The sequence below is a fragment of the Gymnogyps californianus genome, chromosome 17, assembly GCF_018139145.2.
Source record: "Gymnogyps californianus isolate 813 chromosome 17, ASM1813914v2, whole genome shotgun sequence".
NCBI classification, from domain to species: Eukaryota; Metazoa; Chordata; class Aves; order Accipitriformes; family Cathartidae; genus Gymnogyps; species Gymnogyps californianus.
In genome coordinates, this window is record NC_059487.1 from 12,037,446 (window position 1) to 12,057,158 (window position 19,713).

A 19,713-nucleotide genomic window follows, 5' to 3' on the forward strand; every position below is an offset into this window, starting at 1 on the left:
CATCATTATATTTTTTATTATTATTTTTAGTATTATATTTTATTTTACTTTAGTTATTAAACCGTTCTTATGTCAACCCACAGGTTTTAATTTTTTTTCCGATTCTCCTCCCCATCCCACTGGGAGGGGGGAGGAGTGAGGGAGCGGCTGCGTGGTGCTTAGTTGCTGGCTGGGGTTAAACCACGACAACAGGGAATCCATTATGATTTTGCATAGTAATTATGATGAATTATGTAAGATTATGTTTTAGTGGCTTAATTCCATAAATACTTGTAGAGGATCAATAATTGGAGTGGCCATGGAAGACTGGTCCATGCTGCAGCTTCCACTATGGCTCAAGTAGAGCCATGGCTACTATTCCACAGGTAGAAATGTTGGCAGCTACTGTTAGTGGAACATATGTAGGAAGCTTCTGTACTATAGATAGAATTGATGTTCTCACTCAGCCTATTACCTTGACGAGGACCCTCCTCTGCTGTCCTTAACTAACTGTAATGAAGGAAGGATCGAGGGTTAGATGAGTATTTCCTACTGCTTTTTTTACCTTTCAGGTAATGTGGATTCGGGGACAGCGCTGTATTGATATTCTTGCAGTAGCAGGAATAGCAGAATTTGTACTCAATGACTAGGAGCTTACTGCCTGGTAGAATCTTTGGAATGTCTCAGTCCTGAAATAATTGCTGTGTGTTATTGTCTTGCATATCTCCCACGCTGACTATACATATTGGAATAATAGCGAGCCCCTAAACAGTTTATGTTCTGCGGTTCAGTAAAGAGACTCATAAAAGCTGGAGTTGGAGCTTGTTTATTGGGTTATCCCATCCAGTCCGTGAGCATGCATGACTGATGTCTGCAACAGATTTTGCTAGATCTTTTATTCAGGCTAATTTTAAATGCATCAGGCAATAAAGTTTCCATAATGTCCTTTCAGAGACCAAATGAGACCTTACTCTAAGGTAAGAGTCTCTTTTACCTTAGAGTAACTTTTTTTTAGAGTTACTTTTTCTGCAATTCAACCTAATATTTTTTTTCTTTTTAGATGTATTTCCATTATATGCATCAGCATTCGCATTTCCAGTATAAGTGGAAGTGCACTCCCTTTCTAATGTTTAGACTTTCCTAGCTTTCCTAGCTGCAGATTAACAAGTATCAATTCCGTACTGACCTAACATTAATAGGAGGTGCTTTGCAAATATAAAAGAGGAGGATAAATACCCTATTATATTTAAAACAACATTTAAATTTACTATTAAAGCTGGCATTTGGAAAACATTGTTTCTGTCTAGCGAATCCCCATGCTGTAGCTCAGAGCCTATTTTGGCTTTTTCCTCTGTTTCTGGAATATTTTTTTGATGTACATTTTATCCGATATATAACTTCATGAGGAAAAGAGAAATTCAGCTTTTTCTGCTTTTATCCCTATGTAACTTCACACTTTCAAAACGAAGCATTTCCCTCCTAAAATGGCATTAGGAAGGGGAAATACAGACTTTCAGCTTGATACAATTGCCTGTCAGTTGTACATGGAGGTAGCTGGGTTAGTACCAACACCTTTCCCTCTCTGAAAGCACGGTACGATTTGATGCATGCAGCAGGACACGGGATCTCACACTTCGCACAGCAGCGTTACCGTGTATTTTTTTTTGCATTTTCCTCTATAACCTGTGAAATTGTAAAACCCCCGATCTACTCGTGTGTTTTCTGAAACTCGGGTCAAACACAAAGGCCTGGCACAAGGCTTTTTTCTAGCCTAGAGCTCCCAGCGCAGGCACGGAGGACACCGCCGTTACACACGCGCGTTGTGCGTGGGAATCCCGACGCGAACGAGCCGCACGTCGTGCCTGGGTGCAAAGCCGAGGGCGCCGGTCCCGCGTCGGGGCTGTGAGGGGCCCGCAGCACGGGGGCTTCAGAAGGCGACGGGAAGCCCCTGCTCTCCGCGGGCCGGGCCCGGCCGGCTCCCCCCGCCGCATCCGGGTCCCGCGCCCCGCCCGGCCCGGCGCGCTGCCCGCCTGCGGTGCCCGCCGCTGCCGCCGGGGGCCGCCCGCGCCGCCGTGGTGCCCGCCCCGGGAGCCGGCGCCGGGCGGCGGGGCGGAGCTGTGCGGACGGGCCGGGCCGGGCCGGGCCGAGCCGGGCTGGGGGACAGGAAGATGGCGAACGTGCAGCTGGAGTTCCAGGCCAGCGCCGGCGAGGCGGACCCGCAGAGCCGCCCGCTGCTCGTCCTGGGCCAGCTCCACAACCTCCACCGCCTGCCCTGGGCCCAGCTGCGGGGCAAGCTGCAGCCGCGGGTCACCGAGGAGGTGAGGCCGGGCCGCGGCGGGAGCGCCCTGTCCCCCTGTACCCCCCCCCACCACCACCCTGAGGCGGCGGCCCCGGCGCGGGGGGGAGCGCGGCCCCGGCACCGCCCCCCCCGGGGCGCCCGCGGGCCCCCCCGAGGCCGCGTCTCCCCGCCCCGGCCCCGAGCGGCCTCGTGGTGCGGGGGAGGCGGGGGCTCGCCCGGCCTGCGGCTGCCTGCGCGGCGCCGGGCCTGCTGCGGCGAGGGTGGCCGGCGCCCGGCCGGGCGGGGAAGGAGCCTGCAGGGCCCGCGGGAGGGGGCCCGGCCTTGAAGCCCAGAGCAGGAGGGTTTTGCCCCGTGAAACCCCCTCGGAGTGGCCCTTAACGGAAAAATAAAGGGGAAATGAGCCGGTCCCCGCCCCGCTCGGCGGGCCGGGCTCGGGGACGGCAGCGGGCCCCGGCAGGAGCCTGTTGCTGCGGCGGGGGGAGCCGGGCGGCCCTTCCCCACCCGCGGGTGAAGCACCGCGACTTCGCTCCCACACCCCTCGTGCCCTGCTCGACGGGTGGGAAGTGCTTTGCCCTCCTCTGAGGTGACACGGGGATGTCCGCAATTAACGTAATTACTGAAATGCGCGTTCTCAGGTGCCAGATGGGCAGCGGGAGGCTGAGCCTCGCTCCCTGCACAGGGTGAGCGAGATGGCAGCGCTTCCCCCTCCCCTGCTTTCAGCTGCTGCGGTGGGATATGCCGACCTATTTATTTAGATGGTGTTGATGGCTTGTGGTAAAATGATAAATGTTTTGCATCCCGGCTTTTAGGTCGCTAGATGTTTGGCCGGTTTTTTTGCTGGACTCCCGAGTCTTTTATGACAATGTTCAGCCTTCTTTTTTTTGGTTGTTTTTGATTAAATTGCTATGTGAAACAATCACTCAGGACTAGCAAATCAATCCATTTATTTATCACTAGCAAAGCTGTCTCAACTTCAAAAGGCTCTGAAGCAGCCTTTGCACTAAATGGTGTGGTTTTAAATTTTAATTCATATGGTTTAAAAGAGATGCTTGTAATGGAAACTACATTTGTGTTTTCTGGTTAATAAACAGGTTCGTCGTATTTCCTGTTTCTTTTCACTCTAGAGGTTATTGCATTTAAAAGTGTATGCATAATTTCTTTGTTTCCAACACCTAAAATCCTGCAATTAAAGAGTGCCTAAATATAGTGGGAATGAGATTGAAAGAAAAGTCCGTTACAGTTCTTTGTCTTTAAATTCTTCTTTTCTCCCCAGATATGGCAATCCGCTTTAAGCACTCTGAATCCAAACCCCACCGACAGCTGCCCTCTCTACCTGAATTACGCCACTGTGGCCGCATTGCCTTCCAGGGTCAGCCGGCACAATAGTCCATCTGCAGCTCAGTTCATCACCCGCCTGGTTAGAAATTGCCTTCCAGGAGGTGTCAACAGATGTATTGTTGTAAGTGGCTATTTGAAAATGCTTCTGGTGAAATGTCTAGTCAAGTATTTTCTCAAGTTTTCAGGATTTTAGCTGTATCCAAGGAGACTGGAGGTGGGCAACTTTTACCGATATAATTATACTGACATTTATAAGTCGTTTTGCACTGACGCGTAAACAAGACCTGACTATAATAGCTTATGCATGCTCAAGCGGTTGGAGGGAATTAAGGTTGGATATGTATGGAATGTCTTCAACTAGGAATGTCCACGCAAAGGGAACCAGTAGTGGCTTTTTTCGAACTAGAATTTATGACATTAGCACATGCTTTAGAAGATTGATGTAGCCTGCATGGAGGGTGCTATGTCTGTATTGCATAATCCATTTAAGGTGCCTTGTTTGTGTTATTCAGTGGGTTTTAAAAGTCTTAATGCAAACTAATGCTCCAATGTGAGTCCTTTGCAGGACAAGCTCTTGGACTGCTTTGGTCATCTTCTGTATGAGCCTGATGAATTTGTGATTTGTTTCTATGGCTTCTCCAGATTAATTCAGATTTCTAGGTTGTTAGAGAAGACTCATGTAGTCAGTAACAAAATCTAATTGTACTCTTCACTTGGAAAACTTATCTGCAAGAGTAATAACTCTACTTAATTTTTTTCCTTTATAGTTAACTTTGAAAATGTTTAGCTAAAACTGCTATCCATTGGTAATTTCTGTAATGAACTTCAGAAAAACATTCTGTTATGTTATTCTGTAATATGTTAAAAAGCTTTTGGGTTAGTATTAGCCACATTCTCATATCGTTTCTCTCTTTGTTTCTTTTGTTTTGAACATGTATTGTTCATGTATTGTTCCTGTGCTTTTTTTTGTCTTGATCTGTAGGCTAACCTGTGTTAATTGCACTAGTATAATTGAAGCAGTCCAGCTCCCTTATAAGGATGTACTAATTCGCACACAGTCAAGTCCAGCAGTGTAATTAATTTCCATATGGGAAATGAACTGAACCAGTTCGATGTGGTACTGTTCGTACTGCCACTCCATCCATGCAAAACATGACGTATGAGTATGTCTTGATTCAGACATCAGTTATTTCCCCCTCACCCCCCTTTTTCCCCCCCCCTCTTCACCAATAATATCACAGGTAACAGATGCTTTTAAATGTAGTCTTCCACTTCCCTAATGTTGTCTGACTTGCTTGTCTTCTGGCTGGTGTTTCAGATGGTCTGTGAGCGGTCTGAAGTCTTCGCTTCTGCTTGTGCGTTGGCCAGGGCTTTCCCATTATTCACACATCGGTCCAGTGCATCAAGACGCACAGAGAAGAAAACTGTAACGGTAGAGTTTTTCCTGGTTGGACAAAACAATGGACCAATAGAAGTGGCAACACTTAAAGTAAGATTTTGGGTTTTTCTGTCATCAGTTTTTTCTATTATTCCCTGAAATACTTTTTATTGTTTTTCTTCAATTTATTGCATGCATAAATACATCTGTCTCAGGCTACATGTGGAATAGGTGTTGTATCTAAAGTAATAAATTATCCTAGGTCAAAGTGCTTTGAAAGTGATCAGTTCACAGCACCTGTGAGTAGGAATATTGAACATACTACTCCAGCAAAGGCTGAAGATGTTATTCAGAATTTAGATTTCAGGGGTGGAAAACACGAAACAACTAGCACAAAGAAAATGTCTCCTTTCTCATGTTTATCATAGATGCAAACAGTGTATTTTTAGCCTTTAATATTACATTGCCTTCGGTGTGTGGGCTTCTCACTTTCTTTTACCCAGGCAAAATCTGTATGTGGCTGTGCAGGTGAATATCACAGTGAAGTCACTAAAAGTTACTTATTCTGAGATCACATGTGGCCTCTGCTGTTTCTGTCTGATGTACCTCTTTGGCTGAGTTTTTCTAGCAGAAGTGTAGCCAGAAACAAGACCCTAAGAAATGATACAGCTTGGAGATGAGTTATACATAACAGTTAAATATGTCTAAGTCGTCTTCCAGTAGCAGATAATCAAAGACTGTTTCCCTTGCACCTGACTGTGACAGAGAGGAAGCTCCACATCAGGTAACTTTTAGTATGCTAGGTCATTCCTCTTGAAGATCCTAACTTAAAAGCTATTCCAAGGTTTGCACTTAAGCTGTTAGGCAACTTGCTGTTCAGTGCTCCAGGTTCTGTGCTCCAGTACAGATGGACACTCGCTTAGCTGATCAGTCAGTGAGGTTATACAAATCCCTTAAAAATTTTGGCAATGGATTTGACAAAGGATACGGTGTTGCTGCATCTGAAATTCACAGAATAGTAGCTTTAGGGTATTTTTTTTTTCTTTCAGTATCTTTTCCTGCATAATTTGTCCTTACCCTGTGAACTGATTTGGCCACAGCAAATGATGCCAGACCAGTTTTCAGTGAAAGTGACAAAGAGAGACATGCTATGAGTACAGCTGTTGATCACTCAATTTTTCCATGCCCCTGTCCTGGTTTTGACTGGGATAGAGTAAATTTTGGAAATTAGAAATCAGAAAAAACATAACTGGTGTCAAAAGTAGTTCCTTCAGATAGGTAGATTCCAAACCACTTGGGTTGTTTATAACTGAAAAACAAAGCTGAAATTATTTCTACCTCCTGTTCTTCCCCTTGATGTCAATGCCAAAACTATTACTGGCTTCCTCCAAGCTAAGTTTTCACCCCTTAAATTCAACCAGCACCAGACAGCTAATGTAGAGCATGGAAGAGGCTTGTGGTAGGATTTTTTTTTAGCTAAACCTCTCCCTCAGCATGCTGCTGTATTTTGCACCTACTGCATTGTCCAGGATATTTTATGGTGAGGACTAGCAGGGATTGTCATAGTTTTACAAGGCACTTATTAAAGGCTGCCATTATCCAGGTTCTCTTGAGTACCCTGGAAGCCAAACCGAGGCACAGCTTATTTCTGTAAGTCATGTTGTTTTCCTTAGACTTGGCCTTTGGGTTAGAGCACCTCCATTTACCTGCATGGCCCTAATGGTGAATCACTCCAAACCTAGCTTGGCTCCTGAGGAGGTCTTATCCCTTTAGGGGAAGTAAAGCAATCAAAAGTAATTGTAGGGAATCGAGCACCATTCCAAAGCAAGCCAAGGTTCATGAGTCTGCTGGGATACAGAATGTATAGAGTCCTTAGGCCAGTCTGGCCAAGCCAAACTTCAGATACCTCAGCATGAATGACTATCCAACACATCAGATTCCTTTGAAACCCATCTTGACTCACCCGACTGCTGTGTGTGGTCTTCAGTGTAGTGTGGCTACTGGAAAGCTTGAACGAAGTTTCCTTCCACCTAGTCTTTTTGTTTCGAGTTGTTGATTCACAGGAGTTAAAAGTTGAAGCTTAGCGTCTGGTGCCCTCATTGTCCTTTTTGCCAGGAGGATCCTTCTTTAAGGAAACAGCCTTGGCATGCTCACTGTTGACCATTTTGATTCTGTCTTGTTTAGATAAGTTTTTACTCAGTCCAGGTGAGGGTCAGTCCATTTTGCCACAGAAATGAGGAAACAGATGCAGGCATGTTTTACACAAATATGAAATATTTCACATTCCCCATGGGCCTGCCATATAGAATGTCTTATGGTAGGAATCTTTATTGCACTCAGCCACTCTGCCTGCCACATATAAACACTGTGGTTTCCCATGTTGCAGATTATGTAACCTCTGCCGGTTTCCACCCCAAGCAGCCTACAAGCTCATTTTAACTTCCTCAGTTTGCTTCCTCTTATCTTTCTTTCCTCCACCTCACATTGCTTTCTTGGTCTCCCTTTGATAGTGGAGAAGGCTACTAATTTTGCAATATCAATTCACTGTGGGAAGGAATACAGTTGCTTAGAAATCAAAGCACAGGGAAAAATACTTAAGCTTAACACACACAAAAAATAATGGTTAGCTTGGTTGACATTATTTAATACTGTACATCTGCCTGTGATTGTTTGCAGTTAAGCATTAATGTGCTCCAGAGGAACCACACATCTGGTGTAGGCTGCATAGGACTAAATGCAAAGCTATGCAGAAAACCAGCTAAACCAAGGCCAGTTCTCAGGTGTCCTCACTTCTTTTCATAGTGTCTGGCAAGTGCTACAGAAGGAGTCAGGCTGGCTGCTCGAATTGTGGACACCCCATGCAATGAGATGAACACAGATAACTTCCTGGAGGTAGGTAATACACCTGATGAGTAAGAGTTACTAATTGTAAGTCTAGACTACAGTAATCAAGAACTAGTGTTGCTATCTCTTAGCAAAACCTGTATGTCAGCAGTGGGAAGCACATCAAAGAACCTGTCCAAGGACGCTGAGGCTATTTCTTTGGCCTTTAATATTTTGTAGAACTTTGATTAAGTTGGAAGGAGGCAGAGTGTACAGCTTGGGGTAAGGCACTGGGAGTCAGAAGAAGTGAGTTCTTGATTTGGTTGTGACACTGGCTTCTTTGCCAGTGCTAGTGTCGTCTTAAGCCTGATGGTGATAAGAGTGTCTGAAATTATGGGACAGAAGTTGACATGTTTCCAAATGAGTTTTATCATAAAGATCTGGAAAGCTGTTGAGAATGAAAATATACCTGTCCTATTGCATCATGATCCAATAGAGTGAACAGCTGGCCTTTACCTCTGAAGATTTCTTTTATTGGCGGAGCTTAAAGGTCAAATTTGTATTTCATGCCATAGTAAATCAAGGATGTCTCAGTGGAATTAGGCCATTGGAAATCCAGCACCACTCCCAAAATTGTGAATGTTTGTATGTGTATGCATGCAAAAATCGCACAAAACCCATCAGTGGGTACCCATATGTGTGGAAAGACACAAATGTGTTGTTCTGATGACCGACTGACAATGTTCTTTTTCTTTTAATGATTAAGGAAATCAAAAAAGTTGGCAAGGATCTTGGGATTACTCCTACCATTATTCGAGATGAGGAGCTGAAAGAGAAAGGCTTTGGAGGTATATCTTGTTGAAAATTAGCTTTTTTCCTAGCAGTTAATTGGAATGTTTTGCCGTCTCCATTGTAATGTTTTATTTGCCCATTTTTTAAACAGTTTTACTGCCCATAGTATTCGAAGATGTTTTACAGAAACTAGCCACAGATTGCTCCTCACAGTCTTTCTTCCCCACAAGTGGTTTAATTCTCTATTTTCCAGGTATCTACGGAGTTGGCAAGGCAGCTCTGCATCCTCCAGCCCTAGCAGTTCTCAGTCACACTCCAGATGGTGCTACACAGACCATTGCATGGGTGGGCAAGGGTATTGTGTATGACACTGGAGGACTCAGCATTAAGGGAAAGGTACATAAACGCTTGTTCTTCTGCTGCCTTTGCTTACAGTGTTGTTTTCTGATGGAAATAATTCAGTTAATGTCTGTAGGAAACCAAAGTATATTTATTTGAGTAAACATTTGATCTACTGTCATCCATATGGACACAAACTATCAGGGGAGAAGACCAAATAGGATTCAAGGAACACTTTACAGAGCAGTTAAATAGCTACCTGATATTTTGCCCTTTAAGTATTGCCCACTGCCAGGAGAAAGCTAGAAACAAAGATGTTTAATTTCTGATTTTGGAGATAGATCCAAAACCCATTTGAGTTGACCTTAGTGCGAATCTTGTAAACAACCTTTTTCTTTTTTCTTTTCTAACAAATTAGCAGCAGAGGTTTAGTATTTTCCAGTTCTAAGGCAAGATCCACCAATAAGCAGATGCACGTGTTCTGTGTTTCTGTTATGGCTGAGCACTTTCAAGACCAGAGTTACAGAATCATCAGAAATATTAGTTTTAGCAGGCATTACTGTGAAATTCTCTTTTAAAGAAAAAAAAAAAATTCTATGGTTCTGTTTAAACAGACTACTATGCCTGGAATGAAACGAGACTGTGGTGGAGCAGCTGCTATTTTGGGTGCCTTCAAAGCCACTGTAAAGCAAGTAAGTAAAATGTGTTAATTGATATCATGTATCCCAGCATTGCCAAGGAGCTGCCTGGCTTTTGGATATATTCCCAGATATGGGGGCCAGTCTAATCCTGAAGTTCTGACCTGCCACTGCTCAAGTGATCTTGAGCCACTCTGCTCTTTCTGCTATTTCAGGAAAATGCTTCAAATCTTTACCGGGATCTTGAGAATTGTGAGAAATTCCTTGAGTGCTAATTTCTTTTTTAAGAGTCTTTCTTGAATTTCAGGGTTTGTTCTGCGGACTGAGTGGTTTCTAGTTCCTTGAATCAGGTTTATACCCGATCCAGTGCTGATTTTGTTTAAGCTCTGGGATTTGGGGCAGCTGTCATCCCCTTAGCAAAGAAGGGGATGAGTGACTCTGGGATATGAAGTCTGTCCATATTCCAAATCCTGTGCCAGTTCTAATATTAACCTACTGGGGAAGTGGCAGCTCTAGTCTCATCAGGATCTGCTTGTTGGTTTGCTCCTGTGGTCAGAAAGTAGTAGGGGAGCTGAGAAGCAGCCAGGTATTGAAATATGAAGAATTAAAAAAGTGCATATTGTGCTTTAACAATATGAACTGGGGAAAAGAAGTGGCTGCTGCCAATAAAACTCTGCCCTCTCCACAAATCCAGTGACTGAGTCTTGCTGACAGAGCAGCTATTGCCTCCAAGGAGTATCCAAAGTTCAAAGAACATTTACTGCTGCAGATTAATGCACAGATCTGATGGAAGCTTTGTCCAGGGCATGATCAGTGCCAAATTCCCACTTCTGAACAGTTTAGCTCTGTGCCTTGGCCCTAGCAGCATGTTTGATGTGGAAAGATTGTAAACTTCACAGTTATCTGCAGAGACTTAAAATTGAAAACAGATTTGTGAGCTACATCTTAGGCAAAACAGCTAGGTTTCCATAACTAGGTCCTTCAGAAAGTTAGATCACGCATTTGCAAGGGTCAAGAGCTAGAACTTACACAGTGCTTTGGGAGAGTCTGGGAAAGCCATGGATGCGATGCGTTCTTTCGGTGATTCAGTCCTTGTTTCCAAAGTAGTTTTGTGTGTAATTATCTGCACTGAGAGAAGTTGCGTTCACAATCACAGTAGGTGTGAACGTAAGTGATCTGTCATTTCATATGCAGTTATTGTAACAATGAATATAGTGGCCATGATATGTTTTGACAAACTGAGCCTGAAGAAGCTGTCATACCTCACAAGAAATCTATGCCTTTATATGTAAAAACAAAAGAATGATCTTGCTGCTTAATTTTACAACCTCATGTAGGAAGATCTGTTAATGAAATCCCTGCAGAAAATGTATTCAGATAGGCAGTGGAAAGAATTAGTTGTTGTTACTGTTTCAAGACTTTTTTTTTAAATGCTCTTAAGAATAATAGAAAGCTGGAAGAGGTTTAAATTAGCTATGCTTTGTCACAGAGACTGAAGTTGGAAGTGTGTGTTGGATAGAAAGTTCAGTGGGAAGAGGGGCAGAGGTTATTACCCATCTTCAGAAAATATCTGCCTACATGCTGTTCAACAGTTTTACAACATGATTTAAAAAGGCTTTGGATAGCAAATTAAGCAAGTGATTTTTCCTAGAAAGATGCACTTCATTCGTTGTGACCTTTCTAACACAAGGGAGAAGAGAAGAACATTCACTTGAGTTTTTGACATCCTTCTTGATCCTGCACATTAACATAGCGAATCCTGCTTTTGAAGAGCTACAGACAGAATGAGATTTAGGAAAAGGCAACTGATACTGGAAGCGGGTTTTCACTTTTTGGCAGTAGATTAACCGCATCTCCCACTTGGAGAAGGAAAATTTGGTGCAGTCCAGTGAGAGATTGTGAATGGAGTGGGGTTTTTGCTGCACAGACTGTTTTGGGAAGAGCCCAGGGTCATAGATGGAGGGTTATCTCATCAACAATGTTGTTTGCCCACTGGCTGGACTAGAAACTGCAAAGTTACTTTGTGGCTTCTAGACGCTGCCCATTATTTTGAAAGGTTTTGATTGATGCATTTGCCCTTTAGACTTCAGAACATGAGCTGATTCAGCAAGTCCAGATTTCTTCAGCTACGGACTGTTATCAAGAGATTAACAGTAAAACTGATCCTGATTTCCCTAGGAATGTTTTTAAGGCTAGGTGTCCCAGTTGAGGAGGAACTATGTTTTTATTTGTTAAATGCTGCTGTCTCCCTTTCTGTTCCTAGGATCCCTCCACACAATACAGCCGTTGTATAAATAACAAAATCATCATGCATTTTAAAATATCCATAACCATATAAGCACTTGATTTCAAACCAGAAATGCCAGAAGAGAGGAGGCTAAGGGGGAAAAAAAAAAAAGAGTTTGAAAATGCTGTGTGCCTCCCAGCAGGAATGATACATTAAAAAAAACCAACAAACACCCGCCCCCCCCCCCCCCCCCCAAAAACCAAAACAACCCAAATTCATCTTAGCCATGGATATTTTTGGTTTTACATGGAAAGAGAGAAGATAGATCCTGGTAGCGTGTATCTGACCTGTGGTGCAGGTTGGATGCTGAAGGGCAGCGAGCTGTGTCGTTGGCAGCTCGGATATCCACTGACACATGGAGTTCTGCCATGTTCCAGGATTGTCACAATCAAAGTTACTTTCCAACAAAATTCTCAGAGATGGAATCTGTTCACCTGGGGTTGGTTTTTTAGGGAAAGTATACAGTTCACAAATGGCTGCATGTTAGCCTTTATTATTTCCATCTTTTTCCACTATTACTGTAGGCTCTTCCCCAGTCTGGCAGAAATGATGGGAAGGAGCTCAGTTTCTCAAATGGCCTCAGTTGTATCTTTGTTGTTATTGGAGACTAAATAAAAGCAGTGGAAAATACAGGGTTTGGAAAATAATCCCAAGCATCCTGACTGGCTGTGTAATGTCCTCTCACAAGCCTTTGTAATTGTCATGTTGAATGCATCCGTTGCTTGGATCCTTCCTTTGTGGCTACGAAAGGTGAAGGAGTTACACAGTCCGGACATGTTGTTTGTGATCTCTGTGGTGAGTCAATGTTAGAGTTGTGTTAAAATTAGATGAGTGAAGTGTCGCATCTTTGGAGATGTATTCTGCTGATTTTCGTACAGGGGTACTGTAGTTTAGTGACTTAGTGTGTGGTCTCAGTGAGCCTGGCAGTTTTCTGGTGAGCTCTGTGGGCTTTGGAGTTGTGCTTGTGAAGATCTTACTGGAGCTGGCTGTAAAGAGCTGAACATGCTCTTCCCAGGGAATCAGGTGAGAGAAGATTGTACTGATCACTGCTTAATTGACAAGGGCTTTCTAGATCCTTTCGCCAATTGTCTGTCATGTGCATATAGGCTTTTATTCACTCTCCAGTGAGAACTCTAAAACCAGTATTAGATGTTACCTCCTCGCCTGCTTTCTATAGCTCTTGGCCTCAGCTTCAAGATACAAGACATTCCTCACAGATTTCCCATGTAATTAGTGGCATTGCTGTCAAGAAGTCTTAATCCCTCATTGATTTCAGTCCCAATAAATTAGTTTGATGTGAATCAAAAGCCATTTCTCTCCTATTGTTGTTACAGGGTTTTAAAGACAATCTTCATGCTGTTTTTTGTTTGGCCGAGAATGCAGTCGGACCACGTGCAACAAGACCTGATGACATTCATGTTCTTTACTCTGGAAAGTAAGATTGTATCTATCCTTTTCACAGAAACATTGAGAGGAAACATCATTTTTGGTTCTGTTTATCTGAGTACCATGCAGATTGTGAACCCGTCCCTCATCAGCTTCCCTAAATATTGATAATAGTACTTCAGACAGCCACAGTAGTGAGTTTTAAGTGTGTGTAGAGTTTCCTGTTGGGTATGTAAATACACATCAAAATACATATCATATATTGTGAGCTGAAGTTTCCTTAAAGCACTCAGGTTTAGGCATTTTTTGCAGTACAGTCAGTTTTCTGCGTCCATCTGTAGTCTATATTGTCTCAGTCACAGAGGCAGGCTACCATTGTATAAGAATCTCTTCTTGTTTTAAGCAGAGTATGAGACCTCTTTGTATGGCAGTAATTTGTAACATCCCAGCTCGACATGCTAGGCATTATACAGGCCCAACAAGTAGACCCAGCCATGAGGACAGTACTATTACAACCCTTTTCCATGTGTGTTCTGTCTGGATGCTTGCAGCTGGGGAATAAGCAGTCATACAGACTTGCGGAGTCAAATAAGAAAGCACATTAGGTTTGAGTCTGCTTTCTCATCCAGTATTCTAGTCCAGACAGATGAGTCTTAACTTCCAGCCTGAAGCACTGTTGTATTAAATGCCCTCTCTTCTTCCTAGAACTGTGGAAATCAATAACACTGATGCAGAAGGTAGACTGATACTGGCTGATGGAGTAGCTTACGCATGCAAAGATCTTGGAGCTGATATCATTCTTGATATGGCCACTCTTACTGGAGCTCAGGTACTGGTACAGAACTGCTAGCAGGCAGAGGGTGCATCCTTCTACTGTCTGTGCGTTATACTCTTCTCTGCCTCTGTCCTGCTAGTCTTTGGGGGAAGGTAGATATCGTGAACTGTTGTGCTTGATGGTGGCTTCCTAAACTTGTACATGAGAAAGTTGCCAACAGCAACCCCAGTAAACTGTAATCCTCTATGCACATGACATGTGCTATGAATGTGTTACATTTATAACTGCATTACTCAAGCAGGGGTTTTTTGGGTTTTTATGCAACTTTTTTGCGTTTGCGTACTTCAAGAAAAAATGGTATTCTTATGATGACATTAGCAGCTGATGTAAGTGATCCAGTACTCAATGTTTGCAATTCAGTAGCTTTATAATTAGCAGAACTGATTCGATGATAGTGATCAGGAATTTTCTTGTCCATAAGATGGCTTACATTGTAAGTCATACACAGAATGATACAAGGGTACAAATTTAATGCTCTTATTTTTTGAAATCCATTCCTGTTTTATAGAAGGTTATATTGATGAGCAGCGATTCTTGTGGTTTACTTTTCTAGAAGATGAATTGGTCTTCGTATCAGGAGGAGAAATGGTGGCAAATTTTAGAAGCATGAATGTTGCATACATTGGTGTAAACATCAATCTTTTGAAAGTTTCCCATCATTGTCCTACTGGAAAACTGGTGTGATGGTGGCTTCTGGATTTTGTATATTTGGAAGGAAGCAACCTTTCCAGTGCATGAGGATGTTACATTCAGACTGTTCGTGTGATGGACACACATTGCTGGGCTATCCTCTGCGCGCGCGCGCGTGTGTGTGTGTGTGTGAGATGTTTTATTTATAATGCGTTGCTGATTTAATTTTATTTCTAAGGATGAGTAATTGTAAAGTGATATAGTTTGCTTGCTCAGTAACTATAAAGAAATATTTTTGTGGGACAGTGGTTTGAATAGGCCAGACAAATGCAGATGATTTCACTGCAGAATGGATTTTCAGAAATTTTAAAAGATTCAGCAGTAGCTACAATGTCTTTGTCTGCATTTGTAACACTAACTTCTTGTGGAGTAGTTTTGAGACATTTTTTTCTTGGTGGTTTTGTTAGATGGAAGGCAGCTGTTAATGCTGAGAGGGAGCAGTACAGAATTATCCTACCCAGCACAGTTAAGGTGAATCCTTCCTGATTTTGTCTTATATCTCACTAGGGAATTGCTACAGGAAAGTATCATGCTGCTGTCCTTACCAATAACGAAGAGTGGGAAAAGGCTTGTGTTAAAGCTGGCAGGAACTGCGGAGACTTGGTCCATCCTCTTGTGTATTGCCCTGAGCTCCACTTCAGTGAATTTACCTCTGCTGTAGCTGATATGAAGAACTCTGTGGCAGTAAGATTTTTTTTTTTCTTTTAAATTTCATTTATTACATAAAAATGTGTGTTTTGTAGATAATGTGCTGGCCTGTTGATAGCTGGCTGAAAGCTCCTCATGTGGGCTGTAATCTTTTAGAAATGGGCCGTACAATTACGGTCTTCAGGGTCTTTTACCTGGGGATTTTGCAGGCTGTATGTCACTACACTGATATTTAGTGTCAATTTTAAACAGGGTAGCCTGCTGCAAAGGTATCTTTGGGCTGCTTGGCTTTTAAGCATGGCCCTAAGATGAATGCTGAATTCCTAGATGGAGACCGTTTGAGAAGTAAAGATGGGTATTCCTCAGCTCATATATAACCAGCAGAGACAGCAACTGGGAATGCAGAAACCAGGAAATTGAGGACAGAGGCCTCGGGAATTGCTGCAGCTGCTTTTGCTGCATTTGAGAGTTACAATGTGCAGTTAAGTTACAAAAACACTGCAGAAAGGAGCTTGGGCAGAAGAGGAATTGAGCAGGGCCAGACCGCTACCAGGGATTAAGTCAAAGGATTTACAGTATAGTTGGTTTGCAAGACTGTGTTTTAGGGCCATTCGTTAAGCTCCGAACTAGATTTGCACAACTGTCTTTTCTGTAGGCAAGAATAAAACATTGGCATTTTCTTTTCTTGCAAGACCAACTGTATTTTTATTATTTCTACAGGACCGAGACAATACTCCAAGCTCCTGTGCTGGGCTCTTCATTGCTTCTCACATTGGCTTTGACTGGCCTGGAGTCTGGGTCCATATAGATATTGCTGCACCTGTTCATGCGGTGAGTATGTTCATATGACTTCTGATACTTTCCTAGGCAAGCAAGCCGGGTAAAGAAAACTGCTTGTGCCTGCAGATACTCTGAGTTCTGTGCTATCAAATTCAACGCGAGAGAATCAGGTGGAGAAGAGTTCTTTTGAAAAGCGTTGACTCATCTGTGTTGGGAATTTCTTTGTTTTGGTAGCTCCATCTGTTCATATTTTTCATTTGGGTTTTAAAATATTCTAACGGTCACTTTAATCAGCAACATCTTTATCATTGTAAACTTTGACAACTTGCCTGCTTTCTGTTCATGGCAATAATCCTAGCCTTCCATTTTCACCCATATTGTTTCAAGATGATTGACCAGAGTTGATCATCCTGCCTGCTGACCTGCAGCAGAGAAAACATTTGTTTCCTCTTGGGGGTTTCCCCTCGTCCCTTTGATGGAACTTGTGTATATTCTTTTTTCCTAAAAAACAAGCCAGTTTACTCCCCCCCGCTTCCTGTTTTTTTAAACCAAACTTACTCAGCTGATACTCCAAATCCATGCTCACGCTGGATGGAACATTCCCTGCCTTGAACAATGCTACCATAAATCCACTCGAGTCAGTGTGAGCTCTATTCTCATGTGAATCAACGGATGTGTTGGTTTAATCTGACCAGGACACATTCCAATAGCAGTAAGGATACAGAAGCACAAGCTGAGCAGGCCTGCCACAGACCCTGAGTATTCGCTGTGGCCATGTGCCATCACTGCTCTTGTTGAGTGAGTAGGTGAATTAAAACTAGATTCAGATTATACAATCTGAAGTGTGAATTGTTGTGTGGTTTTTTTGTTGGTTTTTTTTTTCCTAGGGTGAACGAGCTACTGGCTACGGTGTGGCTTTGTTGCTGTCCCTGTTTGGACGGGCATCTGAAGACCCTTTGCTAAACATGGTGTCCCCTCTTGGGTGCAATGGAGACTCTCCCACTGAAGATATGGAGAGGGATTCCAAAAGGCGGCGACTGGTTTAATGCGCCCCCAGCCCTAAGTGACGGGGTTGCATGGGTTACCTCACTTTGCACTGATTCATTCTCAAGCAATGAAAATGTCACACATTAGAAATTGCCATTTTTTTTACTATCATGAGAAGATTTATTACTTGTTTCTGATAAAAACAACCCGATTTCTTGGTTTTTTTAAATTATTGGTGCACACAGTTGCTGAACAATATCAGTGGTGCAGAGTCCAGGCTCAACTAACTGTATCAGGAAGAGGGTACATCCTCCTGTGAGCTCCTCACAAAACCTAACTAAGTGCATTAATGCATGAGAAGCTCTCTCTAGTCTGAAGAAGCAACTGCAGCTATTGCTTACAAAGCCTTCTGAATTACTTGCTATATGTGAGGTTTTATCAAACATTTCTGCAGGCCCCACTACATCTCAGAACACAGGACAAGGGAAAAAACCTCTGTAGATTTGGCTTACTCAGTGACAATTTAGCTTAGCAGCAAAGGAGATGTAATGAGAAAAGGCCTATAGTTTTAATAAGGTGCTGTTTCCGCATGTTTAATGTTTTTCTGACCAGTAAAATCAGCAAGAGTGGTCCAGAACATATCTCTACATAAATCTTTCACATACAAATTACAGAATGTATTCATGTTAAATGAGGAAAAAAATAGAAGGACTGTGATTGAGTAAAATCGGTTTACAAAGCAGAGTGGCTTCTTGCCACTTAATAAATTTATTATTATTAAAGCAGCTTACGTATCCCATGTGGCATTTCATGGTGTTATTTACATTTCTGAGAACACAGAGTGCTCCAAAAGTTTGCGTGTGACATCATTACTCTGTTCAGATTCCTTTTCCCAGCACTCGTACATCTGAAAACAGACCTAATAGAGTAATAGCTTATACTGAATGGTTTGGGGCAGTTCTGAAGAGCTTGCACTGATTCACTTCATTTGTTTGATTCAACAGTAATCAGGGATGCATAGTGTTAGTTTCTATATAAGCCAGTCACAAGGAGCTTACAAGCACTGGTCTGGCTTGGACAGCCACGGGAAATGACTTGCCCCAATTTATGTAATGTCAGCGGCAGAGTTGGGAACAGAGTGACCAAGTTTTAATCAGCGCTGGTCCCTGCCCAGTGGTTCAGTCGTCAGCCTTTGGAAACATTTCTTGGCTCAACCACAGTGTTGATGGTGAAAAATCCCGCCCAGCACACACTTTTGGCTGCTTTGCCGATAAAGTCAAGCTGAGTTGTGATGAATTACACCTTTCCCTGTGTTGGAGGTGATCTCTGGAGAGAACTGGTGCTAGGTTTTAGATGGAGTTCCAATGATGAGGTACACATCTGGTTTAGGCATGAGTCTTTGATTAAAGACTTCATGGAAAGCTTAACGCAGAAGGGAGAAGCAGCAACATTTTTCATTCTGGTTTTGTGACTATATTTGATTCTTAGGCAGAATGTAACTTTTTTTTAAACAAACAAAAAAAAAAAAGCCAGAACTTCATTACTTCCTATATTTTCTTCTCCCTTGCTCTTCTGGTTCCCTGGTCCACTTGATCATAGTTCTAAGAGATCTATATATAAATGAGTTCTGCCTTTGGTCATTCTAGACACTCAGTATAAAGCACTGTCTGGTACCAAAAACTGTTGTGGGAAATGTGTTGATGAAGAGTTATTTTCATTACTGACTCGGTCTGACCGCTGAAGCTAATGGCAAAGTGTTCTAATTTCAGTGCTCTGAAATCAAGTCTTCAATCTCCAGCCTGTAGAAACACTCTTCAAATTAATCAATTCTAATTTTGGAATTTAGCGTTTTGCCCAAATGAGGCAGATTTTTACATAAAAGGTAGCCTGCGGTTTTGTGGCCTAAGACTAAATTCTAATGTTATTCACTGAATGCAGCAAGCCCAAATAAAGGAGAAATTAGATTTTGATGACTGATTATCATATTCTTCAGTTTTGCTATGTCTCAAAGCATATCATACTGTTGGATTTAATTTGGAATGCACTTAATAGAAGCCATCTTTAAAAAGAAATACCTAATATTAAGGAAATCTAATATGAAATACCTGAAAAGCAAACAGCATAAATATTTAGGAAATCAGAAACTGAAAACGAGCTTAAATTTGCTTAAGCAGAGTAAAATAAATCAATCCAACACCTAATAGTAAAAAGGTCTGGTGCTTCCTCTATTTCAGAGATACAAAATAAAAAGGCTTTTTTTTTTTCAATTCCATAATAAAATCTCTTGCTATTCCCAATGTACGTTATTATTTCCTTCTGTTTAGATAAGAGGTCTATTCTCTAGAGCAGAAGCTTAGGAGATTTGTGATTTGTGAGCTCTATTTACCAAATAAATGATTCTATTTCTTCTGTTTCCCAGAGCTTGCACTGGGATCATTCCCATTAAGCTCACAATGTTTCTTAACACCCTAACAAGCAGAATTTTAGTTCCTTCAAGACCCGCTTCCACCACCT

The 19,713-nt window shown here is 42.5% G+C and overlaps 1 protein-coding gene across 1 annotated transcript; it reads left to right on the forward strand.

The window, feature by feature from the left end:
- Nucleotides 1-2,133: 2,133 nt before the first annotated feature.
- Nucleotides 2,134-19,496, forward strand: NPEPL1 (aminopeptidase like 1). The gene is made up of 12 exons (XM_050907364.1): nt 2,134-2,297; nt 3,552-3,737; nt 4,935-5,105; nt 7,797-7,886; nt 8,584-8,665; nt 8,863-9,005; nt 9,563-9,640; nt 13,208-13,308; nt 13,965-14,088; nt 15,292-15,468; nt 16,153-16,263; nt 17,100-19,496. The coding sequence occupies exons 1-12, from the start codon at nt 2,148-2,150 to the stop codon at nt 17,256-17,258; spliced, it is 1,572 nt and encodes a 523-aa protein (XP_050763321.1). The 5' UTR covers nt 2,134-2,147; the 3' UTR covers nt 17,259-19,496.
- The last annotated feature ends 217 nt before the right edge of the window (nt 19,497-19,713 follow it).

Excerpts from the sequence above, each read along its gene's own strand:
- NPEPL1 (XM_050907364.1), top strand. The coding sequence starts at position 2,148 with ATGGCGAACGTGCAGCTGGAGTTCCAGGCCAGCGCCGGCGAGGCGGAC. Across the intron at positions 2,298-3,551 it reads AGCCGCGGGTCACCGAGGAG|ATATGGCAATCCGCTTTAAG; the intron begins GTGAGGCCGGGC and ends TTTTCTCCCCAG. Across the intron at positions 9,641-13,207 it reads TCAAAGCCACTGTAAAGCAA|GGTTTTAAAGACAATCTTCA; the intron begins GTAAGTAAAATG and ends TTGTTGTTACAG.